This window comes from Euleptes europaea, chromosome 16 (assembly GCF_029931775.1).
Source record: "Euleptes europaea isolate rEulEur1 chromosome 16, rEulEur1.hap1, whole genome shotgun sequence".
Lineage (NCBI taxonomy): Eukaryota > Metazoa > Chordata > Lepidosauria > Squamata > Sphaerodactylidae > Euleptes > Euleptes europaea.
In genome coordinates this window covers 33490576-33517956 of record NC_079327.1, presented here as the reverse complement: position 1 = coordinate 33517956, position 27381 = coordinate 33490576, and the positions used below count along the sequence as shown (strand labels likewise).

General features: G+C 45.5%; 1 protein-coding gene across 1 annotated transcript in view; it reads right to left on the bottom strand.

Moving 5' to 3' along the window:
- Window positions 1-27381, bottom strand: part of MGAT4A (alpha-1,3-mannosyl-glycoprotein 4-beta-N-acetylglucosaminyltransferase A) — a 91702-nt gene that overhangs the window by 32251 nt on the left and 32070 nt on the right. Inside the window, exons 2-3 of the mRNA XM_056862091.1 lie at window positions 9984-10151; window positions 9053-9193 (exon numbers count right to left, since the gene is read on the bottom strand). Of these exons, the coding sequence (XP_056718069.1) occupies window positions 9053-9193; window positions 9984-10151 (309 nt within the window). The remainder of the gene's footprint in view (window positions 1-9052; window positions 9194-9983; window positions 10152-27381) is intronic.

The window sequence follows — 27381 nt, the reverse complement described above, 5'->3', positions numbered from 1 at the left end:
TCAACATTTAGAAATACTTAGAACAAACAAAAAAGATAAACCACAAAGTAGGTTCAAAATTGCAGGTATAAATGAAAAGAGGAAATATTTTAATACTGAAAAAGTGGCAGAGCTTGAAAATGACACAAATAGGATATGTGCATCATAAGCTAAAAGTTTAATTGTACAAAAGAAGTATTCCATACCTTTTATCCTTTTAGCAGAGAAAAAAACATTAATTTTCTTTAGAAGTTGCAATATACAAATTTGGTGCCAGAAATTTTTTCCAACACTCTTATTGTACTTTGTGCTTCTCCTATTTACAAAAGTCTGTTGGCCAAGTATACAGTTCATACTTATCAGTAATATCACAACCCCCAGTCCCTCTAATTAAAAAACCCCTTGTTCTCAGTGTCTCATTCAGACAAGCAGCTTTCTCATCAGCCAATGAGGACTCAGGGGCAGCTGCTCCAGGCCCCACACTGGGAGGGACCCTGATCAACCATGTCCCTGCACCCCCCCCCCAGGGGAAGAGAAAAAGTGCAGGTTCCTGCCACCAATGTCTATCTATCCAGGGCTTGGACAATTAGTTTCTAATGGCAACAACCCTGCTCACCTCATATGGGGTTATGGCCACCCTTTACTTGGCCCGGGTGGGCTGCCGCTTCCTGGACTTTTGCCCACTGGATCACTACAATGAAAAACCTCGGCAGGAAAAAAAATCTATTATCTGAATTCAACAGATAACTGAGTTATGTTTTCTACCTATAACTTTATTCTTTAAAAAAAAAAGTTCAAATTTACATCCAGCCCACCCCCAAATATTAAATACAAGATGAGATTCAGAGGATAAAGGTGTGATGTTTGAATATGGTATTCGAAGGATGATATTGGACAGGCCACTATATTTCACTAACCTTGCCTCACAGGAAAAAAATTAGGATTTTAATTAACCTTTTGGTAATTTTCCTGTCAAAATATACACTAAATCAATTCCTGTTACGACAGTTTCTACACATGCATGAGCACACACACACACATACACACCCAGCACTTCATATAAAACCCATAATGCTTTACTATGTGACTTTCATACATTACATGCATTATCAAAAACTCATCTTGTCAAAACGGTACAAAACCCGCACGATGCAAAATCTCAATATATGTAATTATTCTATTTTTGACAAGAGAAAGAAAACCAGGAAAAGTTATTTGATGAAAACTTCAAGCTCAGAAGAGAGGATAGAAGTAGCTACACAAGCCGAGCAATACAACGGACTCGAAAATAATGCTTTGCAGGCAATCAGAATTACCAGCTGAATTCCAATAAATATATTTTGTGGGAGTGGAATTCAGCAGCAGCATCATATGCATAAAAGAATCAAAACAGCCACACACAGAACAGAGAACCTAGGCCCCAATTCCGGTGCAGTATCGTTGCCATACCCAGTAAGTGGCTTTTCACATTTTCTCAACAGCCTCTCCCCCAAACTGTATAAAATGCTACCCCTGCAGGCCACTTCATACACTAATTTTTCTGGGTATAATCTTTGTGCAGAAAATGCCCAGAGTTCCATAAAAGTGACAATGTTCCCTCACTAGGGAGGCCATGTCTCCCACTTCAGCGGGAGACCTCCCACCCTCACTGGCTATCCCTGTCACCATTAAACTGGGTGGCAGGGGGGAAGTTCTGGAAGAAATTGGGGGGACAATCAGCAGCTCCAACAATGCCATGATGTCATTTCTGCCACAACCCAGAAGTGATGTCATCACATGGGGCAACACTCTAGCTTCTGTCCAAAACTCTATGGCTAAACCATAGAATATAGAGTGCATGCTAGAGTGCCATGCCCTACGCAATGATGTAACTTCCAGGTCACACCAGAAATGGTGTCACTGCATTGCACCAGATAGAGCCCCCAAGGAAGCCTCCTGCCACCTGTCAATCTCAGGCCATCAACCCTAGTGCTCCCCATCTCACCAACAGTGATGGTATTTTACATCCTGGTGAGTGTATTTTAATGCAAAGGAATTTGCTGCACTGCACTTTTAGGAGCTTCCCATAGGGGTGCCAACCTCCTGGTGGGGCCTGGTGACCTCCCACTTTTACATTTGATCTCCAAACAATAAAGATCAGTTCCCCTGGAGAAAATGGCTGCTTTGGAGGGTGGACTCCACAGCTTTGTACCATGCTGAAGTCCCTCCCCAAACCCCGCCCTCCCCAGATTCCCACCCCTAAAATTTCCAGGTATCTCCCCACCCAGCTGGCAATCCTAGCTTCTTAGCACAAGCCTTGCCAGGGACTTTTATTTTCATTTTCAGCAGATGTTTTTGCGCATCTTAAAAGAAGTTTCCTTTCACTGTCCTTTCTGCTTTCCTTTCTCTATTGATATCTCTATAGCTGGAAGGGGGGGATGGCAAGAAACGGAGCCTTGTCTACTCACCGTGAAGGCTCCTTCTGTTCTGGGTTGAAGGTCATCTTGAACTCGCGGGTATTGCTATCACGTGCCCAGGGAGGCAGGACTTAAAGGATTTTTTCATCCACTTCCTGTCCCCTGGGCGGGAGATCCAGTTTTCGGACTCGCCAAGCTAAGGAGACAGTTAGGTGCAAAGTCCAGCAGGAAACACAACACCTTATGAAATACAAACATTATATGAACTCCAACAAACGGTCAACAAAGGAGAACAATAGATACAATGAAGACAATTGGAAAAAACAGGATAAGATGGCGGACGCCAACTGTAATTTATAACACTTTCCCATGTTGAAATTTCAACACTGTGAATCCTAAATAAAATTCTGTGCAAGTCTTGGCTAAATATTGTTGTCGTTATCAGAGTACAAATTGGGCGGGCAAGATGACCTTCAACCCAGAACAGAAGGAGCCTTCACGGTGAGTAGACAAGGCTCCGTTCTCGTTCTGGGTGAAGGTCATCTTGAACTCGCGGGATATCCAAGAGCCGATTATTTGGGAGGGACCAAGATCAATCCAAGACGTGCTGCAGAACCCTTCTGCCGAAGGCTGCATCCGCCGAGGCCATGGAATTGATCTTGTAATGTTTCGCAAAGGTTGATGCGGAAGACCACGTGGCCGCCCTGCAGATCTCCTCTAAGGAGGCCTGTTTAGCCAAGGCAGCGGAAGTGGCCGCGCTGCGAACAGAATGAGCCGTGATGCCAGAAGGTGGTGGAACCTTACTGGCTCTATAAGCCTCTGTAATGCATTGTCTCATTACCCCGCTGATGGCGGCACTAGACATCTTCTGACCCTTAGAAGGGTTAGACAAGGAGATGAATAGGGCATCGCATTGCCTGATGGACTGCGTGCGCCTAAGATAGGTTCTGAGGAGACGTCTTAAATCTAAATTATGCCATTCTCTTTCCCTTGGATGGGATGGATTGGGACAAAAAGATGGTAAATGAATTTCCTGGGATCGGTGAAATACTGAATTCACCTTAGGAATAAAAGATGGATCTGTTCTAAGGACAACCTTATCTTTATGAAACACACACAGCCCCTCTCGTGCTGACAGCGCCCTGAGCTCGGAGACTCGACGAGCTGAAGTAAGAGCCGTGAGAAAAATGGTCTTCATTCTCAGCATTCTCAAGGAAATGTCCCTAATGGGCTCAAAGGGAGGTTTCATGAGCTTTGAGAACCAGATTAAGGCGCCAGGTAGGAAAGCGGTGTATTGCAGGTGGACTGGTTTGAGCAACACCTTTTAAGAAGGTGGTTATGTGAGGATGTCTAGATAGAGGTAGGGACTGTGCGGGAGAAAGAACAGTGGAAATAGCTGCCACTTGTCTGCGCAAGGTGGCAACCTTTAAACCTTGATCCACTCCGTCCTGAAGGAACTGCAGGACTTTAGGGACACCCGGTGTAATGGGATCTGTCTGTTTACGTCTACACCAAAGCACAAAGGCCCTCCAGGAGGTATTGTATATCCTCCTTGTGGAAGGTCTTCTCGCCTCTAACATGGTATCTACCACCTGTGAGCTGTAACCCTCCTCTAGGAGGGACTTCCTTTCAATTTCCAGGTGGTTAAGCGAAGCCATGCTGGGTCTGGGTGGAATAACGGACCCTGATGTAGGAGATCTGGAATGTGAGGGAGTTCCCATGGATCCTGAATGGACAATTCCCTTAGGCTGGGAAACCAGGGTCTCCTCGGCCACAGAGGAGCAATGAGGATGACATTTGCTCCTTCCTTCCTGATCTTCCTGATGACCCTGGGGAGAATGGGGATGGGAGGGAAGGCGAACAGTAGTTCCCTTGGCCATGGGGACATCAGGGCATCCATGCCTTCCGCTTCCTGGTGTGCAAAGCGGGTGAAGAATCGTGGAAGTAGATGGTTGTGCCCTGAGGCAAATAGGTCTACCTTGGGATGCCCGAATCTGTCCATGATCTGGTTGAATATTGACCTGTTTATGGACCACTCGCCTTCGTCTAGAGTTTGTCGACTCAACCAGTCGGCCTGAAGGTTGAAGACTCCTCGAACGTGCTCTGCCGAAAGAGACAGAAGGTTTATTTCCGACCAGGAGAGAATGATCTCCGCTTCCCGATGGAGCTTGGAAGACCTTGACCCCCGTTTGTTCAGGTAAGCTTTTGCAGACACGTTGTCCATGCGGACCAGTACGTGTCTGTGTCTTAATAGTGTTTTGAAATGAATCAGAGCTAAGCGGATTGCTCTCAGTTCTAACACATTTATGTGCATTTTTTTCTCTGATACTGACCACACTCCCTGAGCCATTTGGCCTAGGCAGGTGGCCCCCCAGCCCTCCAGACTGGCATCCGAGTATACTTGGATCTGATCCTCTATCACGAAATTCATCCCCTTGGTGAGGTTGTGATTCTGGCACCACCAGAGGAGGGACCTTCGGAAGTCGAAGGGCAGAGGAATGTTTTTGTCTCTTTTCTGAGTGATCAAGGTCTGATAGGGCTGAAGTAACCTCTGCAGGGGCCTTGAGTGAAACCTGGCCCATGGAACTGAGCAGAGGCAGGCTATCATCTTCCCCAGTAGCCCGGCAAGAAACATAATCCTGCCTTGCTTGGATTTGATCACCAGTTGTGCCATAGATTGGATTTTGGAGATTTTTTCCCGGGGAAGGCAAACCAGATTTCTGCGGGTATTTATAATGACCCCCAGGTGCTCCAAACTCTGAGTTGGGGACAATTGGCTCTTTTGTAAATTGATGAGGAATCCGTGATCTGAGAGGATCTGGACCACTCTGGACGTGTGGTGGAGAGATTCCTCCTTTGAATTGGCACAAATCAAAATGTCGTCCAGATAAGGTAAAAGTTGAATCCCCTCTTGTCGGATCAATGCCACCAGCGTCACCAGAACTTTGCTGAAGACACGGGGAGCAGAGGACAGACCAAAAGGGAGAGCCCGGAACTGAAAATGTTTTTGGCCGTAACAAAATCTGAGGAAGCGCCGGTGGGCTACATGTATAGGTACATGGAGGTAGGCTTCCTTCAGATCCAAGGAAGTTAAAAATTGATTCACCTGAAGAGCCTCCATGATGGAGCGGAGGGTCTCCATGCGAAACCTCCGATATTTGACTTTTTTGTTTAAATGTTTTAGGTCCAATATAGCCCTCCAGTCCCCATTTTTCTTTGGCACAGTAAAGAAAATTGAATATACCCCTTTGCCAACCTTGGGGAGGGGAACTGGCTCTATTGCTTGGATCTGAAGTAAGTGTGAGATGGCCTCCATTGTCCTGAGATGTTTTTCCCGGAGGGTCGACTTTGGAGAGTTGACAAATTTGTCCTTTGGGGGAGACGTGAATTCTATGAGATAACCCGTAGAAATCACTTGCTGGACCCAGCTGTCTGTATAGGTCCCTTTCCACTGATGGCAAAACTGGGAAAGCCGCCCCCCCACTGGTTGTGACCTGGCGTCACTGTTTAGAATTTTTGGTAAACTTGTCATTTTTGTTGTTGTTGGGGAATTGATGGCCTTGTCCCTGGGAGGGACGAAAAAACCTATTTCCCCCTCTCCGAAAGGAGCCCCTATTGTTACTCCAGGAACCCCTACGTTGTTCCAATCTGAAGGGAGCCAATGTATGTCCAGATCTAAAATTAGGGAAGGAGGAAGATTGCCTCCCATCCTTCTTATAGGACCTTGGCAACACCTTCTTTTTATCTTTGTTTTCTATAAGAATCCTTTCTAATCTTTCCCCAAAGAGTTTGCCACCTTTATAAGGGTATGATAAGGTCAGAGTCTTATTTTTAAATTCATTTTGCCAGGGGCGAATCCACAGAGCCCTCCTGATTGCTATGTTGGAGGCAGTGGCTCTTGCCGCAAAAGACATGGCATCAAGGGAGGCATCTGCCATGAAGGCAGAGGCCTTGAGCATTCTATTCAGACCCTCCATAACTTTGCGGTTTTCTCCATCGTACAATTGTGAAATTTTCCTAAGCCACACTATCGAGGCTCTGGCCATGATGGATGTCGCTGCCAAAGCCTGGATGGCTAAAGTAGCTGACTCGTGTACCTTTTTGGAGAGAATTTCCGTCTTTCTATCCAGCGGGTCTCTAATAGTCCCCATTCCATCCTCCGATGGAAGATCCGGGGAATGAACGGCTGCCACAGGGGCGTCGATTAGAGGAAGCTGAAAGAGAGACATAGCCTGAGGAACCATAGTATACAACCTCCTAGTGCTGGCGAGGAATTGCCTGTTAGCCAGTGGCTTATCCAGTTCTGATTGAACCTGGTTTTCAAAAAATTCAGGGAATGGGATTTCCCAAAGCCTTGGTTTTGTGCTAGGAAAAAATTCCGCAGCTCCCTTTTTTCTAGGCTTAGAAGTGGGATCCACAGATGGAGTGGGATCCTCATTAAGGTCAAGGGCCAGCAAGGCTTTGCTCAATAAACCCTGAAAATCTTCCGCTGCGAATAAGAGGGGGAGTTGATCCTCTAAAAGGACCGGGGTGTCCTCGTCGGACTCAAATTCCCCTTCTTCTCTCTCCTCGTTCTCAGAATTAACAGAAGACACGTCTTCGAGAGTTTGAGCTAGCTGGGGGGGGAGGGGGGCTTTAAGCGCTGCTTTTGTGTGCCATTGGGAAGCAGAGGAACCCTCCCTTTCCCGCTGAGAGGCTTGAGTTGTTTTAGGTGCGGGATTCGAATCCGCGCCCTGAATAAATGGTGCCAACGACTCCTTAAGTGCCATCATCATTTGTGCCTGTCTATCAAGCACACCATTAAACAAGTCAACCATTTCCCTTCTAGTAAGGGGGGCCTCAGACTCGCAATTCAATACGTTACCCCCTTGCACAGACTGTTGAGCCGTAGAGGAGCCTTCCAAAATGGCGTCCCCTGCAGAAATTTGCGAACTGCGCGGCTCTCCGCGTTTCGCGCCATTTTGGGCCGGTTCACTTGAACGCGGCTTTTTAGGCGCTGAAGGGCCGTCCGCGCCCAGAGGGATAGCCTCAGATGCGTGGGCGGCAGAGCGGTCTTTTTGCCTCCGCCCTGCCGAAGCGACGAGGGCAGGGTCGCGATCCTCCTCAGAGAGGAGATTGGAATCCGAATCCCGGTTTGCGTCTGCCATCTTGCCCCGAGGGCAAAGTGGGGAGCGCGAGGGAAAGACGGAGACTGAGGGGAAAAACAGTGAGGGAAGGGAGGTCTTGCGGCTGGGGCCGCAAACAGAAAAAATGAAAGGGAAGGACGACTCACTGTAACACTAAGACAGAGGAACAAACAAAAACAGACCACAAAGTCAGGAGAAGGAACAAAGTCTAACAGACGTCGGAGTTCACAAACTACGCTGCCACCCTGATCAAGGCAGGACGGAAACTGGATCTCCCGCCCAGGGGACAGGAAGTGGATGAAAAAATCCTTTAAGTCCTGCCTCCCTGGGCACGTGATAGCAATACCCGCGAGTTCAAGATGACCTTCACCCAGAACGAGAAGAACGAATGTTCACATAGCACTGCTCTTTAAACATGTTGATGCTGATCAACTAGCAGGTAAGAACAGAGTTCTTTAAAAAAAACCACCAAAAAAGTTTTCCAAATCTGTGTTTCAGTGATGTTCAATCTGATCATATGCATATGTAGAATTTCCACTGGGTCTAATGGGGGTTTATTGCTAGGTCCAAGATTGTAGCCATGAACATATGAAACTGTCTTTACCAAATCAGACCATTGGTCCAACCAGCCCAGCACTGTCCATTCTAACTGGCAGTTGATTTCCGCTACAGCTCATTCCAGTTATGCTACCAGAAGATCCTTTTACCAGGACATGCAGTCTCTAAACTTGGGGTCTTACACACAAAACATGTATAATTTGTTACATTTAAATTATTGTTCCCTTTTTATTAACACCATTAGTATAAATTCCAGTCATTCTAGTAAGTATATTATTGTTACAAATACTATTATGGTGGATTTTACAGCAGGCTAGTAGAAAACAATAGTTGGCTATCAAGCCCAGTCACAATTTGTGGACGGCCAAACTGATCAGGATGTCTTAAAGGTTTTTCCTGCCGAACATACGTTGCCTATATCTAATGACTTCAGAGTGTCAGAAGCCATCTCGTTAATAGGGTGAGCTGTGGAAAAGAAATAGTAATCCCAACTGGAGAGTGCAAGTTTACAAATTCACATGAAAGAGCTCACTGGATCCAGATAAAATCATCTACTAAAAAAACGGGGACAGTTTGGACATTCACAAAAAGCAGTGAACAGCTAGAGATGGTCCAATTACCTATTCTACATTTCATACTCTATAGAACTTACACAGCATGGAAACCCTTATCTACTAAATTTATGAGCTTATGAGAAAACTCCATGCATTGTTATTTTTTTTAATCTTAAGAAAAGACATGCTATTTCAGATTAGTGTTTTTTTATTGTATACCTTAAAATCAAAAGGAGTGGGATCTGCATAAGACAATAAAAGAGAAGGTTGAAGACAAAACTTCTTTCGTCTTGGATTCAAACTGAATTCTAAGATACAATCAGCAAAAGAAATAAGGTTTCTTTATTGCTTTGGAAGTCACTCCAACTTATAGCTACAGCCACAAAGCCTGAAGGACATATATTTAAGTGTATCAATCATGTAAATCTGGTCAATTTACCTCCTGTTCTTCCAAGGCCGATCTGCACAGAAGGCCGAAGGCTTCCTTCATTTTTCAGCAAATGAGGCAAGTGGTAATATATATTTGGCACTTGAAGAGATTTTCTGCTTGTTAGCTCCTTCAACAATTTTAATGTTTCATCTGAAAACATGACACAAGAGAGATAACTACTTATTCAACAGTGAAGCCTAATAAAACTATAAGAATAAGATGCTTCAGGGGCCCTGACTTGGATGGCTCAGGGTAGCCCGATCTCATCAGATCTCAGAAGCTAACTAATGTCAACCCTGGTCAGTACTTGGATGGGACACCATCAAGGAAGTCCAGGGTTGCTATGCTTAGGCAGACAATGGCAAACCACTTCTGAATGTCTCATGCCTTGAAAACCCTAAGGGGTCACCATAGGTCAGCTGCAACTTGACGGCACTTCCCTCCACCACCAAGATGTTTCAGACATATAAGAATGTAATTTGTTTAATTATTTAAAAATAGATATTCTCCTCTTCTGCATGTTCAGGATGGCTTACAGTAGAACAAAATTTAAAAAATTCTATCATAGCATATTAAAATACAGTAAAACAGCATATAAAACCTATCAAACCCAGTAGAGAGATCAAAAATAATTTTTAAAATAGCATGACAGTTGTTCACTGTTTTTATACAGGAATAGCACCAAAACCCTGCCTGTCTACATAAAACTGTAAAGTCCCTAATGGACTCCCTTGCCTACCCAGGATACCTCCTGCCCCTTCTCCCTCTAGAACCCAACTCTCCTTTTTGTCAGTTGGTAGTTGGTAGTTAAACTGCCTAAATCCCCCCCATTCCAGTCAGCCTTTCAAATCTGATTGGTCCAAGCTCAATGGGGGGGGGGCAGAATCTTTTCCTGCCCATCACAATGAACATTTCACATTTTAAACACATCAACCTGTACCTGAAACGCTGCTCAGTGCATCCTTACTTCCATTTGTTTCTGCCACCGCGCGTCTGAACTGCTCCAGGATGGCATTTAATTCAGAGGAGCGCTGGAGGGTTCTGTGCTCAGCTATGCGAAGACGTTCCTTCAAAGCGTGAAATTCCCTTTGATAAGCAATTAGCCTTTCTAGAAATAAAAATAAATCAGGTCATTTGCTGTTAGAGAATAGCAGCTGTCACAAGTCAAACTTCAGTTTACAATTCTGCAACAAAATTTAAAGCACTTCATTCCTGATCTCAACAACGGACTCGCATTCACATATTCACAATTTTTCTGTTTGCTGGAATGACACAGACTACCAGTTTATTTCGCAGAAAAACAAGATGTATCTTTTGAATTATTTCGATTAAGAAATTCATCACCTCTAGAAATACATTTTCCATTATGTCCCGAGACGCTGTCCCAGCGTCTACAGCCCCCCTTCCCTCGCTGCAGAAGAAGTCAGAGGCGCAGGGAAACACCCAGCCTAGGGTTGCCAAGTCCCTCTTCACCACCGGTGGAAGGTTTTGGGGGCAGAACCTGAGGAGGCCAGGGTTTGGGCTTGGGAGGGACTTCAATGCCATACAGTCCAATCGCCAAAGCGGCCATTTTCTCCAGGTGAACTGATCTCTATTGGCTGGAGATCAGTTGTAATAACATAAGAAGAGCCCTGCTGGATCAGACCAGTGGTCCATCTAGTCCAGCATCCTAACTCACACAGTGGCCAAACATTTCCTCTGGAGATACAACAACAGGGCCAGCAAAGGCCTGAGATGCAGAGCAAGCAGGGGGTTAACCACCCATGATAACTTCATGGTGTTTGCATTCCCAATTCAAAGCATATCCTTTTCTGATTGAAGTTTTTTTTTAAATCCCAACAGTTCAAAAGGAGAGGACAAAAAAGAAAAGAAGATCATAAAGAAAAATCGTTTTCAGTTAAGAAACCTTGCTTCCACCAGGATCCTAATATAAGTTTCTCTTCCAGGTAGGAGGATTTGTACTTTGGTAACATACAGTGCATTCCTAAGGAGAAGAAGTGAGCTGTGGCTCACGAAAGTTCATACCCTACCAGAAAATATTATTGTTAGTCTTTAAGGTGCTATTGGACTCTTGCCCTTTTCTACTTCCTAAGGAGAGTTACTCCAGTCTAAGCTCATTGAAATGAATGGGCTTAGACTGGAGTAACTCTCCTTAGGAATGCACTGATAATCTACAAGCATCTACCTCCCTTTCTAGAATAAAGACTTTGAGTAGATTTTCTTTATTTGGGTAGTGGGCTCCCTTCATTGGAGTTTAATTTCCCCCCCATCATAGTGAAATCTCTATTGCATTTCTGTCTTACTGGAATACTGATGGCTTAAGCTTCCAAGAGCTCCTCTCCCTTCCAACATTCTTGCCATGAAATGATTCTCATCATGCCTCTGAGTTCATTAAAGTCTGTTTTCCCCACAGTTTTTTTCCTAAGATTTCAGATTTTTTTCCTGCAAACCTGGGGCCCTTTTCAGGTTTATAGAAAGATCCGTCTTGCCCATTCACAACTCCAGTCACTGAATTTAAGTATCGAAAGATTTGCCAACTTTGCTATTAGAATAGAAGATGTGATGCAGACGCACATTCAGCTTCACAGTGAAAGTGAAGACAAACCTCACCCCAAAGGGGGAGGGGGGAATGATGCTGGCTCCCATGTTTGTGTCTACCTGTATGTACTGCTGGGCACCTAGTTTGAAAAACAAAGCCCACAACATTTTCTTATACCTAAAGCATTCCTTTTTTTCCCCCATTACAAGAATCATGAGCCATTCAACAAAGTAATTCTTCCTGTTCATGCCTCTTCATAATAAACCTATCAGCCCTTTCCAGCCAAAGATAATAGAACCTAACTGTCATGACCTAACTGTCAAAGGATTTCAGTTGGAACAAACTCCAACAAAAGTAAGTGGGGCATGTGCCAGCTGAGTCCTTTCAGTGCTAGGATGCTTCTTTGTACTTCCAGCAGGCCGTGGTCATTGCTTCAAATAAGCATTTTCCACACTGCAAGTGAAGGGGAAACACAGAAGAGTTTCTACAAGCCTGTCCTCCATCCTATAAAGCCTGCCTTCAGCTTTCGTGATCTCTGAAAATGCATAGGTAAAAACAGAGTTAATGATAGCCAATGTTTAAAAGCCATTTTGGAACTAAGTTTCTGATTTAAAGACTTTCTGTGTTCCTTCCCTGACATTTAAGGAAGCTAAACTGGTTTCTTATTTTAAGCCCTAACAAAATTTAACACCAAAAAAAAGGTTCCAGAATCATTAGATTATTTATATTGCTATTTATAGTGTTGAAGATTGCACAGAAGGAGGGGGTCGAATAAAATTTCTGCAAGAACTCCAAACAAAACTTGTGTCGACCTTAACAGTCCTTTCTTACTGCTAAGCAGTAGCAAATGTTACAATAACAGGATCAGAATGTTTTATTTTTTTTGAAGTATTTTTATAAAGTGAAAATTTTCCAGAACTGGTTTCAAGATCCCAAAAGACACACGGACATAGTACAGCATTCAAGAACTGCCAGAACAGATGATATATTTCAAGAAATTGCACAACAGCACAAAGAAGTCGGTTACTGTACAATCCACAGTACTTTAGAAATTAAATGTAAATATTTGAACTGGCTGACATTTTGAGAAAAGTAGCTCTGTGCCTGCACCTTCAGTGGTTTCATTTTACAACCTTTTTCCATCTTCAAATCTGTTCTCAAACAGAGTAGGCCTAAAACACACATTTCCACAAGACAGACCCATTCCCGACCCTACTCTCACAGAAAGTGCGAAGAATGCTTCTGCGCTCCATTATAGCATCATCTCGTTCCAGAGACAGGCACTGATATTGGACCAAGTTAAAGAAATCAGATTCTGTCTAAGAAAGTGCCCATCGCTCCAAGAAGTGGAAAATATACCAAGTGGAAAATATACCAAGGTCACTTTCAGTTCTGTATCCACAAGTATCCATGACCAGAGATGACCATACCTAGTCCTTCAGTTGCATTATTATCTTCTGGTAGTGGTTGGACGAGATGCCACAAGAGAGTCCCTTTTGCTGGTTTCAGATATACCACAAGTCACACAACAATGCCCCCCAGGGCACATGGGACATTCACTTGGTTCAAAGGACATTTAAATAACCACCACTATAGGAATCAGTGTGTTTACATACTGATCACCCTCATGAACGCACCAATGAACAAGCAATGACTCCTCTCAAGCCCAACAATGGTCCCATATGCTCTTGTATGGGCTGCTTCATGTCAGAGCCAAAACCTATATTTCTATGATTCTTCTAAGACTGCTTTCTTATTAGGGTTTCCAGATCCCTCTTCACCACCGGCGGGAGGTTTTTGGGGTGGAGTCTGAGGAGGGCAGGATTTGGGGAGGGGAGGGACTTCAATGCCAAAGAGTCCAATTGCCAAAGCGGCCATGTTCTCCAGTTGAACTGATCTCTATCGGCCGAAGATCAGTTGTAATAGCAGGAGATCTCCAGCTAGTACCTGGAGGTTGGCAACCCTATTTCTTGTGAAGAAGAACTTGGCAAGTTGGGAATACTATACTATTCCTTAATCATACAGAGAACACTATACATATTCACTTCAATCCAAAGTACTATGAATGCAGTGGAGTTTGTGGAATGGATCTATGCCAATTTCCCATTCTCAGTGCAGGCCTCCTACACTACATTCCGATCTATCCATTCTCAAGCGTCTTCCAATTCCCAGGAGTAGCTTTTCTATTCAAGGGGTCAGCCAAGAAACATACTGTACACTTCACTGCATTTGCAGTGGATCTCTGGATCCAAGCCAATATACTCAAGCAATACATGATCAAACCATATATAATTTAGAAGCCTTGTTCAAATATAAATGTTTTTCTTGTGCTGCCAGACTCCTCAATCTTATAACCCAATCTTATAACCCAATCTTATGACTGTGCAAGGTATCATATGGGACTGAAAACCAATGTTTGCCATGAGGGCCTCCCTCTTCTCCACCAGTATCCTTCAGAGGAACACTCCAGCCTCACACAACTGTAATCAGCCTACTCTAAAAAAAACTCTGATTCCCAATACAAAAATCACATTGATTTGAGGCTTCATCTCTTTTTGCTACTGTCAAACCAACATGCACTTTACTGTGCTGCTTAAAAAAAAAAAAAAAAGGCTAGGCTTACCCTTGCCCTTCACTCTTTCCAGTTTTCCTTGAAATGCAACCCCCTAAAAGGACATCGCTTGTTTTGCAAAGGTATTTCAGGCCTATCTGTCAGATAGCAACAGATGGTGGTGTCTCGGTATTCTGGGGCTCTCCCGATCGGCTTGGTAGCATGGCAATGTCATTGGTGCCAGTACCTGAGTAAATAAAACATTATGCATTCAACAAGAGCAACTTTTACAAGGATAAGAGAGATTGGTTTGTTTGTTTTAAAGGAGAGCCCAAAAGCAAAGACTTAGATAAGAACCATAAAAATCACCCTCCAGACTGATCAGAAGGTAGGGCTAAATCCACTGTCTCCCGGGATCTGTTACAATTTTTAGTAGCAGTATATGTTGAACAGTAAAAGAGCTACAATGTAATATTTTAAGATTAACTGTGGACAAAACTAGATATAAACTTTGTTTGCGTGGCTTGTAAACCAAAGAGGATGCACTGTGGCTAAAATGTGCCTGACATGTACAACAGGTACCTGCAATTCACCCACAACTGCCTACACACAAAAAATTAGGAGATGATTAAACTAGGATTGCCAACCTCCAGGTGGTGGCTGGAGATCTCCCGCTATTACAACTGATCTCCAGGCAACAGAGATCAGTTCCACAAGCTGATTCAAATAACTGTCCTGTTAAGGAACAAATAAGGCTAATTTCTTTCTAAACACTGCAGAGTCCAAAGTAACTTACTCCCTCATTCATTAATAAGCCTGTTATGTGGTCTGTTCTCTCATTACATTTGAAAGGCACAGGTGCTTTTTTTGGAGTCACACCAACATCTAAAGTACACCAACCAGCCTCTAACCTGTATTTCTGTTTTTGACAGAAAATGCACACCAAACTTCTAGAAGCACATCTCAAATAGGGCATCTCATCTCAGATATACACATTGTAAGTTTGGGCAGTGCATTTTAATCCGTTTTTATCCAAGAGAGTAGTACACCTATGTGTTGGTGTGCGAAATGGAATATGAAAAAGAGGTCTACATGCTTGTACACTTCTACCGAGCACAAACTGCCCTTTTACAATTTTCAGGAACTGAATATAAAGACAGAATCCCATCATTATGAGAACTATAAGACATGAGAATAAGACATGAAAAACTAATCATTTTCAAAATTCTAGCTCTGACATAATTAATGTTGACTAAAAAAAAGCATTAAAGGGCCCTCCAAATTGGATTTATTTTGTATTCTCTTTTCACAGCCACCTACAAGATGGACACATAGCATGGAGTGAGTTGGATCCTGTCTAGATTTCCATCGGTACACAGGGGGGCAATTTCTACCTATTCCTGTGGCAGCCCAAAACACCCTGAAACGCTGCTCCTGAGGAAAAGGGGGGTCCCAGAAATAGTTTAGGGGAATCAGAGGTTTTCCATAGAAGGATCAACAAAAATCACCCCTTAGACCTGTGGAAATCTAGGTGGGATCCAAGCCAATATTTGCATTACACATGCATAAAATTTAGCCACATCTAATCAAAATGTGTGCAAGTGGCAATAGGTAAAGCACTGCAGAGTCTCCTCAGCAAAACAAAACAAAAATGCCCATCTACAAAATGACGCAGTAAAAGTCTGGTGTATCTTATCACAGTACAAAAAAAAATCTCACTGACCCAGTCAGTTTCAAAAGTCCGCCAAACAATAGGCTAGTTTTATGAAATGACTACTTGTGATCAGCTGAAAGGGAAACATTTAAGATGAGCTGCCATGTCAATCTGCAGCGGCAAAACAAGAGTCCAGTGGCACTTTAAAGACTATCAAAACGTATCCCAGTATAAGATTTTGTTATATTAAGTCAGAATTTATAATGTGAACCTAGGGTTGCCAATCTCCAGGTGGCAGATGGAGCTCTCCCACTATTACAACTGATCTCCAGGTGACAGAGATCAATTCACCTGGATAAAATGGCCACTTTGGAAGGTAGACTCTATGGCAGTATACCCCATTGAAGCCCCTCCCCTCCCCAAACCCCACATTCCTCAGGCTCCACCCCAAAATCTCCAGGTATTTCCCAACCAGGAGCTGGCAACCCTATATGAACCTAATGTCCATTAGTGGACACTTTGAACATATATCTTATTGATGTAATTTTTAATCCTTAAGCAGAACAGGTACTAGTTAACCAACATTTGAAAAATGTTACAACCCCAGGGACTTCTCAAGAATGGGTCCTGCCATAGAAATTATTGGCTAGTGTTGCTCACAGACCTCATATTCCCATAATATTTTCAAGCATATTCTTCTACAAGCAATCCTTAAGATGGGAATCACACTTTAGACACCAAGCTGCATTAACACTTGTCATCTTCATTCCTCCATTAAAGGACACTCAACTTTTTTAAAAGCCTCTTTAAAAATGCAGGCAATTTTTGTTTACTTCACTTTCTCACTGACAGACTCTATGAGCATGGGTGGGGAATCTCCGGCCCACGGGCCGTAAACAGCCCACGACATCAATGGCTGCAGCCCGCAGGCTCTCCCGCAGAAGCTGCTGCCCGCAGGCTCTCCCGCAGAAGCTGCTGCCATTGCTGCCGCAGGGCTGCCCACCTGTGTGTGTGTGTGTGTGTGGGGAAGCAGCGAAGGCTTCACCCCGATTGTGCCCGGCCACCTATGCAGCCGGGTGCTTGCAAGTGTGTTTTTTTTTTGCAGGGGGGAGAAGCTGATGAGGCTTGCCCCATTGCGGCCGGGAGCTTTCATGTGTGTGTGTGTGGGGGGGAAACCAGGAACCTCTCTCTTTCTCTCTCTTTCTTTCTTTCTCTCGCTCCCTCTCTTTCCTTCCTTCCTTTCCTTCCTTCTTTCCCTCCCTCCCCTTTCTTCCTTCTCTGCATGGCCTCTCCTAGGGTTGCCAACCTCCAGGTGGTGGCTGGAGACCTGGCAACCCTAGCCTCTCCCCTCCCCATGCCGGTAGATCTACGCCTGGTATGGCCCCCAAATGATGTTATAAATATGCAGAAGGCCCTTGGCAGGAAAAAGGTTTCCCACCCCTGCTCTATGAGTCTGACATTTTCACACAGATTCTGTGAGTCTGACTTCCTCACAGAGACAATTTCAAACAATGCAATAAGAGCAGAATAATATATAAATAGTATCATAAAGAACATTATTCCATAGTTGTTGTTTCACAGATGCAAGAAAAAGGAACACCAAAACCATTCAGTGACACCCTCAGCTCTAAGATATTTTTTTCATCTACATTGGCATGTGAAATTGGCAGCTTTAACCATAGTTTGCGTTCTGTTGTTGTTTTAGGGGATTTCTTTAATCTAAGAAAGCTGTCTGTTCAACCCTTCCTTTCCTTTCAGGAAGCAATAATCCACTGCCCCCCACTCCCCATATACAGAAGGGCGAAGATCAGGAACCCCGTGACGCAAAGTGTTAAGCTGCAGTACTGCAGTCTAAAGCTCTGCTCACAACCTGAGTTCGATCCCGACGGAAGTCGGTTTCAGGTAGCCGGCTCAAGGTTGACTCAGCCTTCCATCCTTCCGAGGTCAGTCAAATGAGTACCCAGCTTGCTGGGGGTAAAGGGAAGATGACTGGGGAAGGCACTGGCAAACCACCCTGCAAACAAAGTCTGCCTTGGAAAAGTCGGGATGGGATGTCACCCCATGGGTCAGGAATGACCCGGTGCTTGCACAGGGGACCTTTACCTTTTAAAATGAAGATCAGCTAACTGAACAGTCAGCACAAGAAGACTTCATGAACTGAAACAGCAGCAATGAGCTGAGATCCATTAGAAGTGGTCATATGCTTGAGGACTATTAATAAGCACTTCTGCTCTCTGCAAGAGATTCATCAAGCAAAGAGGGCTGACGGTTTTCATTAAGCCACCAGGCATCAATAGCCAACCTCAAAAAGTTCAGCAACTGCCACAAAATATTAATATCACAGTCCAAATTATTAGTAAAGCTTCGTTTGGAAACCACTGTGCCCATTTTTGATTAGCAGGGATAAATTCAAAATGAAATGCCAAACAAGAACGCAAAGAAGACTGAAAAAAATGAAGAGGCTGATCTAAGAGAAGCTAATAGTACTGGGCAGCTTTATCTTAAGAAAACAGGGAATGTGAGGCCCTTGAACAAATATAGGGAAGACAATATAGGGAAGACAACGTTTTTCTGCTAAATTCTTAAATCTCTGTACCTTTCAGCAACAATTTTCAGGTGGAACTTTACAGCCTGAACAAGTGGTAGAAAACAGAAAGGGTTCCTATGGTGCTGCATTTCCCTACAGTTTCATTGTACCCATAAATGCAAACTACTTAACTCCCCCTTCAAGGAGTGTGTGAGGTATTTGGCTCAATCATTTTGCTAAACATGCCTCTCTTTTGAAACCAACATCATATTTAGAAGGTGCTATGAGTGCTAACTGGTGTGAGCTGCATAAGCATTTAGGTAAGGGCCAGGGAAAGAGGGAATGTCTCCATGGTAATTCCCTATAAAGCACACTATAATAAAACACATTTCCTGCTGTGCAGCTGGAGGGAAATGAGTGTAGTAAAGGAGAAAATATAGGACAGATGACATTGTGAAATGGAAGAGAATGACAGAATTTTTGACAACATCGTTGTGCAGGATAATATTTAGAATTAATTTTGTAGGGACAAACCACATATTGCACAGGAGAGACATTAATAGATTTGAACATGATAGCAGCCACAGGAGATGGCTTAAATCAGATCAGAACGAAGTTACAACATAGGGAAATGGTTGAACATTTAGCTCCCACTAGGGTTGCCAGGTCCCTCTTCACCACAGGCTGGAGGTTTTTGGGGTGGAGCCTGAGGAGGGTGGGGTTTGGGGAGGGACTTCAATGCCATAGTGTTAAATTGCCAAAGCAGCCATTTTCTCCAGGTGAACTGATCTCTATCAGCTAGAGATCAGATGTAATAGCAGGAGATCTCTAGCTAATACCTGGAGGTTGGAAACCCTAGCTCCCACGCATCCCCCCCAATTTAACCACAGCATGCTTATTAGCCCTGACCTGGATGGCCCAGGCTAGCCTGATCTCGTCAGATCTCAGAAGCTAAGCAGGGTCAGCCCTGGTTAGTATTTGGATGGGAGACCACCAAGGAATACCAGGGTTGCTGTGCAGAGGAAGGCACTGGCAAACCACTTCTGTTAGTCTCTTGCCATGAAAACCCCAAAAGGGGTCACCATAAGTCGGCTGCGACTTAACGGCACTTTACACTCACACACATGCTTATTATACCCAATCTACAATCACTCCACTGCTGTTCACCAGTTACTGGGTTCAATTCAAGGTACTGGCTATCATATACAACGCCCCTCATGGCCCTAAACCCTCATAACTACAAGAGCTCCTCTCCTGCTATGCTCTGCCATGACAGCTCTGCTCATCTGAGCAGGGCCTTCTGTGGATGCCACCCTACAAATGGGCAGGATCAACAACTGCCCATGCATTCCTTATTATGGCCTCACCTTGCAGAATAGCTGACCTGAAGCAGTCAGGAAGGCGCCCATGCTTCTGTCATCCTGTAGATTATGTAAAACAGGATTGTTCAGGAAGGCGTTTTTATAAAAGTAACAGGGCTATATTATTGCAAAATCGTTCAGGAAGGTGCTTTTATAGCAGAAATGGGAGTGAGTGTATGGTGGGGGGGTGGTGGAAAGTGCTGACAAGTCGCAGCCAACTTATGGCAACCCTGTAGGGTTTTCAAGGCAAGAGTCGTTCAGAGGTTGTTTGCCATTGGCTGCCTCTGTGTTGCAGGCCTAGACTTCCTTGGTTGTCTCCCATTTAAATACTAACTAGAGCCAACCCTGCTTGGTTTCCAAGATTTAATGGGCTAGCCTGGGCCATCCAGGTCAGAGCACGTGTATAGTATATATGTGTTATCTATATGCTGTATTAAGGAGCCCCGTGGTGCAGAGTGGTAAGCTGCAGTACTGCAGTCCAAGCTCTGCTCATAACCTGAGTTCGATCCCAACAGAAGTTGGTTTCAGGTAACCGGCTCAAGGTTGACTCAGCCTTCCATCCTTCCGAGGTCGGTAAAATGAGTACCCAGCTTGCTGGGGGTAAAGGGAAGATGACTGGGGAAGGCACTGGCAAACCACCCCGCAAACAAAGTCTGCCTAGAAAATGTCAGGATGTGATGTCACCCCATGGGTAAGGAATTAGCCGGTGCTTGCACAGGGGACCTTTACTTACTTTACTTATATGCTGTATTATTATCCTATTAACACTGCTTTTTTATGTAATTATGTAATACCATTTTCTGCATTGTGTCAGATATCGTATCTGATTTTTATGCTTTGGTCTTTTACGCATGGGCACTTGAACTTACTTTCTCCGATGGTCTAACCTGGTTTTTCATTGGAGTTATGCATGACTTTTCCGTCCCTTAGAGATGACCTCGCGCCCAGCCTGCATAATGTCCAGGTCTGTTGTAACACGATTCTTCAATCTCCCCTCAGATCAGCCCAGATCAAATCATCCATATTTCCATACATAAGCCAAAGCGTGGAAGAGGGGAATTGTGTGTGTGTGCGGGGGGGTTGATGTTTTTCTCACAGTAAGCACTACAGCCGATTACAACGCTGTACAAGTGTTTTTAAGGGGCGGGGACTCAGACGCTTCTGGATTTTTGCTGGTGATTTGATTTGTTTTGTCTCCCTTGGGGAGTTTCAAGACACCCAGACTCAGTCTCTGCAGCTCATTATGAACACTTTAGGAGAGAGGCTGAACAGGCTGCAGTTACAAGCAGCCGAGGAGTCACGATAAAAAGCTGGCCTCAGGAAACTGGAGACTGAGAAGAAAAAGTGGCTGCAGTAGCTGGGGAGCACGGAAGAGGGGAGCTGGAGTGGTGATGATGACATGTTTCTCACAGTAAAATGGTGTTTGGGTTTCTCCCCACCCCAACCCGGTTCCTTTTAAAGAGCTCAGTTTTGTAAAATGAGCTTTAAAACAGCACTTGGGTTTCCGCCAGGGGAAAGGGGAGTTGGGGGAGTGACGTTTTTCTCACAGTAAGCACTACAGCAAATTACAAAGCAGCATTTTCAAGGGGTGAAACCTCAGACACTTCCAGAATTTTTGCTGGTGATTCTGCAGTACTCCAGAAAACCCAGGAATTTCTCCAGGGCAGACAACAACATGCATAGCATTTTTAGGATTCAGAACAGAAAAGTGTGGGTCAAGAGAGCCCTCGAACCCCAGGTAAAACTCCCATGCATAAAAGACCTTTGTTTCAGACTGTTATACTCCTAGCCTTAATGCACTGCTTTTTAGATGCCTTGTCCTACTGACTGTATTTACTTACACTATGTAATCTGCCTTGAGTCTCAGTGGGAAAGGTAAATAAATAAATCCCACCCCAAAAATCCTGATATTGGTCCCCTGGTACAGCTGGCAAGCACACAATACGGCAAACTTGCTGAATCTAAGCAGATCTGGGTCTGGACAGTGCCTGGATGGGAGATCAACTAGGAACCCTACATTTGCTGTTTTGAGTCTCAAGTGGGGTTACCAACTCTGGTTTGGAAAATTCTTGGAGATTTGGGGGGGGGGTGAAGCCTAGGGAGGGCAGAGCCTGGGGAGGTAAGGGACATCAGAAAAGTATAATGTCATAGACGCCACCCCCCAAAGCAGCCATTTTCTCCTGGGGAACTGATCTCTGTTGTCTGGAGATCAATTGTAACTCTGGGAGATATTCAGGCCCCACCTGGAGGCTGGCAACCTTAGTCTCAAGATGGAAGAAATGCATAAGCATAATTAATAATCTGCACACATGGGAAAAAACCTAGTGGCTTTTTACAGGTCCCAAAGCTGCTATTATTTCAGGGGGGGAGTAGCAATAGAAGATGATGATCCTGGTCACAGATCCTCTGGAGATGAGTGACAAAGGAACAGGAAAGATCCAGCTGCACACATTTCATTTACCCTCTGTCTCCCTTTCCCGGCCACACCAGAACAATGGGAGGCAGGCACTGCTTAAATAAAAGAACAACATATAATTGAAATTAACAATCAGGGGAACAAAATTTATTTGTTTTATTTATGATCCGCCTTTCCTGCCAAGCCTCAAATCAGATTACAGAATAGAAAATAATACTATCAGACACCATAAAATACACATTGAACAATGCAATAGGACTAGGATTACAGAATTAGGAAGCAATGCAAAGAATGTGAAAGGTATACAATGAACAATGCAGGAATTAAAATTGCAAGCAGAATGCTGTAAAAGCAAGTTGCTATCTACAATAAACATTGCAGTAGGCTACAATCCTATTCCAGTATAAAGACACCTTCCTGAACTGTTCCATTCTACTACAGTTCTAACTCCTTTATGAAAATGCCCTCCTGACCATTTCTGTTTCGCACATTCTGAGGCACGACAGAAGAGGGGGGAGGTCTTTTTGATCTCCTCAAGCGGGCCATTCCACAAGACAGGTTCCATTAAAGAGAATGAGTGTGAACCCAGAAGCAGCCAGGATGGAGGATGCATAAGATGAAACAGAAGGATGATGACCAAAGTAGGTTATGGGCTCTCCACAGCACCACTAGCTGTCCCCCCCTCCCCCTAGCACACAGCAGCTTTGGAGAGGGAAATTTACATTGGGAACAATGATGCAAGAGTCAAACCCACCAAGCCATGTAACTCTATGAGGCTTTGATATGAACTGGGTCCAAACACAGCTGCTACCATTTTGTTTTTCTAAAGACCCCATCATTATGCTAAATTTATTATAGACTTTCAGTGGATTCGTATTAATTTAATACTCATTAATGTCTTAGTGCACAGAACAAGAAGGTCAAGAACTCCCCTCCTGTCAGCCCTTGGCCCACAGAACCAGAAATCACCACAAAGTCATATAGAGTCCAAACAGATGGCTTTTACTGATCAAATAGGCATACAGTGCAAACGAATAAAATGACAGCTATGAAAGGCTCACTAGCTGGGAGATATTATAAGGTAGGAAAGGCGGGAGATTACACGCATGAATACAGTTTCCCAGGAGCTGAGTTCCCAGGCCTAGGTATGCGACCTTGGGGGGCAGACAATACAGCACAGAGACAGAGGCAATAACGAAACCGAGATAGCAGCCTGACATTCTGCTCCCTTCAAGGCCCCCTCCCAGTTCGCAAGGGGGCTGGCCTGTCCGGGTAAGCAATGTGAAAGGCGTCGACGAGGTCGGGGGCGGAGACATCCCGTGCGCGCACCCATTCGTCATAGGCAGGGGGGAAATGTTTCCAACGAACCAGATATTGCAGATTGCCATGGTGAATACGGGAGTCGAGGATCTTGGAGACTTCGAAGTGTTCTTCCCCCCCCACCATGATGGGTTGCGCAGGCGGTGGGTCCGGATGCCACCGTGGAGAAGCAACATGGGGTTTGAGGAGGCTTATGTGGAAAACAGGATGCACACGCCTCAAGGATTTGGGGAGAGCCAGTTCCACTGTGACAGGGTTTATGACCCGAGTAATGGGGAAAGGGCCAATGAATTTGGCGCTGAGCTTATGGCACGGTTGGGTGGAACGGAGATTTTTGGTGGAAAGGTAAACCAAAGCACCCACTTGCAGGTCACCCCCGGGGGAGCGATGTTTGTCAGCTTGCGCTTTGTATTTACGTTTGGCCCGGTCGAGGTTGCTAACGAGCCAGGGCCAAGTGGTACGGAGGGCGTGTGCCCAGGAGGCAATGTCGGGGTTCCCCTCCCCCTCTACATCACCTGTAGGAGCGATGGGACTGAAATCTTGTCCATATACAGCAAAAAACGGGCTAAAACCTGTGGATTGATGCATGGCATTATTGTAGGCATATTCTGCTAAAGGTAACAGTTCCACCCAGTTATCCTGGTGGTAGTTAACATAACAACGCAAATAACATTCAAGTACAGCATTGACACGTTCAGTTTGACCATCAGTTTGAGGATGGTATGCACTAGACAATCCCTGTTCCACCCCCACCAACTTGAGGAAAGCTTTCCAAAACTTAGAAACGAAACCACTTCCGCGGTCACAAATTATTTTACGCGGAAACGAATGTAAACGAAAGATATGCGTCACGAAGAGGCGGGCCAGTTTTTGAGCAGAGGGGATCCCTGCGCATGGAATCAAATGTATTTGCTTAGAAAACAAATCAGTAACAACCCACAACACAGTTTTACCCCCACTGAGAGGGAGATCAGTCATGAAGTCCATAGCAATCACTTCCCAAGGTCTGCTGGGCGTTTCAAGAGGTTGTAGCAGTCCCGGGGGTTTGCCCTGCGATCGTTTCGCAGCGGCACAAACGGGACAGCTGCGGATGAAGGAGTCAATGTCGGAACGCATTCCCCCCCACCAGAACTGTCTGCGCAATAAGTGAAGGGTCTTCAGAAACCCAAAGTGCCCAGCTGTTTTGGCTCCATGAGCTAAATGTAAAACGTCCTTCCGGAGAGCTTTGGGTACATACAATTTTGAGTCTTTGTACCAGGACCCCCCTTGTTCCAAAACACCAGGAGGTAGGGTATGAGCGGAACGTTCTAAAAGGCACTGGTCCCGAAGGACAGTTAAGAAGGATTCGGAGATGGGGATTTTGGAGGGAGCCCCCCCGTCGGTCTGAGAAACAGTTATAGGGTTAGTGCTTACGTGCGGCGGCGCGCAGACTGCAGGCGGCTGAGCGGTCGGAGGGGTAGGAGGGGCGGGAACTCCGGTCTGTTGCGGTGGCGGCTGGGCAGCCGGTTGGGCTGGCGGAGCTTGCGAGTTAGGGAAGGTGTGCTGATGCTGGGATCGGGTTTGCACAGCCAGCATAGGTAGGGCCCCACGTTGCATAGGGGTGAACAGAGAGTTGGTGGGTCTTTCGAGTTTTACCGGATATTGTGGTAAACGGGAGAGGGCATCCGCGAGAACGTTCTGCTTCCCAGGGACGTGCTTCAGGGTGAAACGGAACTGAGCAAAAAACTCCGCCCACCGTTGTTGTTTCGCCGATAGCTTATGGGACCCCGTGAGGGCAGCTAGATTTTTGTGATCGGTCCAAACTTCAAAGGGTACTTTAGACCCTTCCAAGAATTGCCGCCATAAAGTTAGTGCATGATGAACCGCAGAGGCCTCTTTCTCCCAGATGGGCCAGTTTAGTTGGGCGTGCGCAAATTTTTTTGAAAAGTAAGCGCAAGGGTGAAGAAGACCGTCCGGTCCTTGCTGGAGGAGAGCCCCTCCCATGGCTACATCGGAAGCATCGACTTGCACAATGAACATTTGATTTGGGTCTGGGTGCCGTAGCACCGGCTCCGAAGTGAAGAGGCGTTTGAGGGCCAGAAAGGCGGCTTGGCATTGCTCAGTCCATAGGATTTTTGCGGAGGGCAAGGCAGCCGAGCTTACTTTTCCCTTAGTTTTCAGCAGGTCTGTAATGGGTAGAGCCACTTGGGCGAAGTTAGGGATGAATCCCCGATAGAAGTTTGCAAATCCCAGAAATTGCTGTACTTGCTTACGGTTGGTGGGGGGAGTCCAATCGAGGACGGCTTGGACTTTGGCGGGGTCCATGCGAAGACCTTGATGGGAGATGATGTATCCCAAAAACGTGAGTTTGCTTTGGTGAAATTCACACTTAGCTAGTTTAGCGAACAGTTGATGGTTACGCAGGCGTTGAAGAACTTCTCTGACCAGAGTCACATGCTCGTCCATAGTTTTCGAATAAATGAGAATGTCATCTAAGTAGACCACCACCCCACGATATAGAAGGTCATGTAGGATTTCATTGATGAGTTGCATGAAGACCCCCGGGGCCCCCTTTAATCCGAATGGCATTACAAGGAATTCATACATTCCGAAACAGCTAGAGAAGGCAGTGAGGTGTTCATCTCCTTCGCGGATACGGACTCGGTAGTAGGCTTCCACCAAGTCTAATTTAGAGAACACACGGCCTTCCTGTAATTGTCCCAAAATATCCGATATTAATGGGATAGGATAGGCGTTGGTCTGGGTAACCGCATTGAGCTTTCTGAAGTCAATGCACAGGCGAAGGTCGCCCTCTTTTTTCCGGACGAAAAACGCGGGGGCCGAGTTTGGGGCATTCGAAGGGCGAATGAACCCTCTGGCGAGGTTTTTGTCCAAAAAGTCCCGGAGGACAGTGCGCTCGGAAGCGCTCATAGGGTAAATCTTACTTTTGGTTAATGTGCAGTCCTTTACTACTTCAATCGCACAGTCTGAGGCTCGGTGGGGGGGTAAGGCATCACATTCCCTAAGGTCGAAGACATCTTCGAAGTCCCGGTATACAGCGGGTAGAGCCGGTGGTACTGGGGCAGTAGAGGTTAATGCTGGAACGGGCGGAAATGGCAGAGCAAAGTTTTGCCGATGCTGGTCGCAGGTGGGACTAGCGAAAGAGATAGTGTTTGTTTCCCAATCAATACTGGGACTATGTCCTTTAATCCAGTTAATTCCCAAGACCACTTCAAATCGGATAGGAGCTATAGTGAAGTCTATTTGTTCCCAGTGGGAACCAATTCCCATTGCCACCCCTATGGTGCGGTGATCAACTGGACCCCCCTGGAATTGGTCCCGTCCATTTGAGCAAATTGGACGGGGGCGGGTAAAGCCTCTGAGTCGGCTTTGAGTGCAGCAAACGTGGCTTCGCTTATGAGAGTGCGACAGCAACCGGAGTCAATTAGTGCTTTGACGGGGATTTGTGGACCTCCGTTAAGTTGTTGTAAAACTGCATCCACGTAGACGGTGGAGTCCACTTCTTTGATTTTGGTAGGAGCATTCGGTTTGATAGGAAGATCCTGAGAGGTCTGTGGAGATGCTCCATTCACCACAGACCGGAGCCGTTTTTTGACAAGTCGAGGGGAGATTCCAGGTTTAAGGCTGGAGACATCCAAGGATTTTCCTCATCCGAAGAGGGAAAGCTGTCCCCCAATGGGGCACTTGTAATCCGAGACCCGGCGGGGTCGTTGGAAGCAGGCAGGGAGGCTGGGTCCCCGGCATGGAGTGCAGAGGGTGTGGGCCTTCCCGGAGCTGCGCTGCGGGTGGCCGCGGTGCCTCTGCGTGGTGGACGACCTCGGGCGCGGGTTGTCGTGCTGGGACGAAATAATTCCTGGCGGCGTGGGCAAACGGCTGCAAAGTGGCCCATTTCTCCGCATGTAAGACAGGCACCCCTCTGAAATCGGGCTTCACGTTCCTGGAGCGGACGTGGGGGATTTCGTGGGACGAG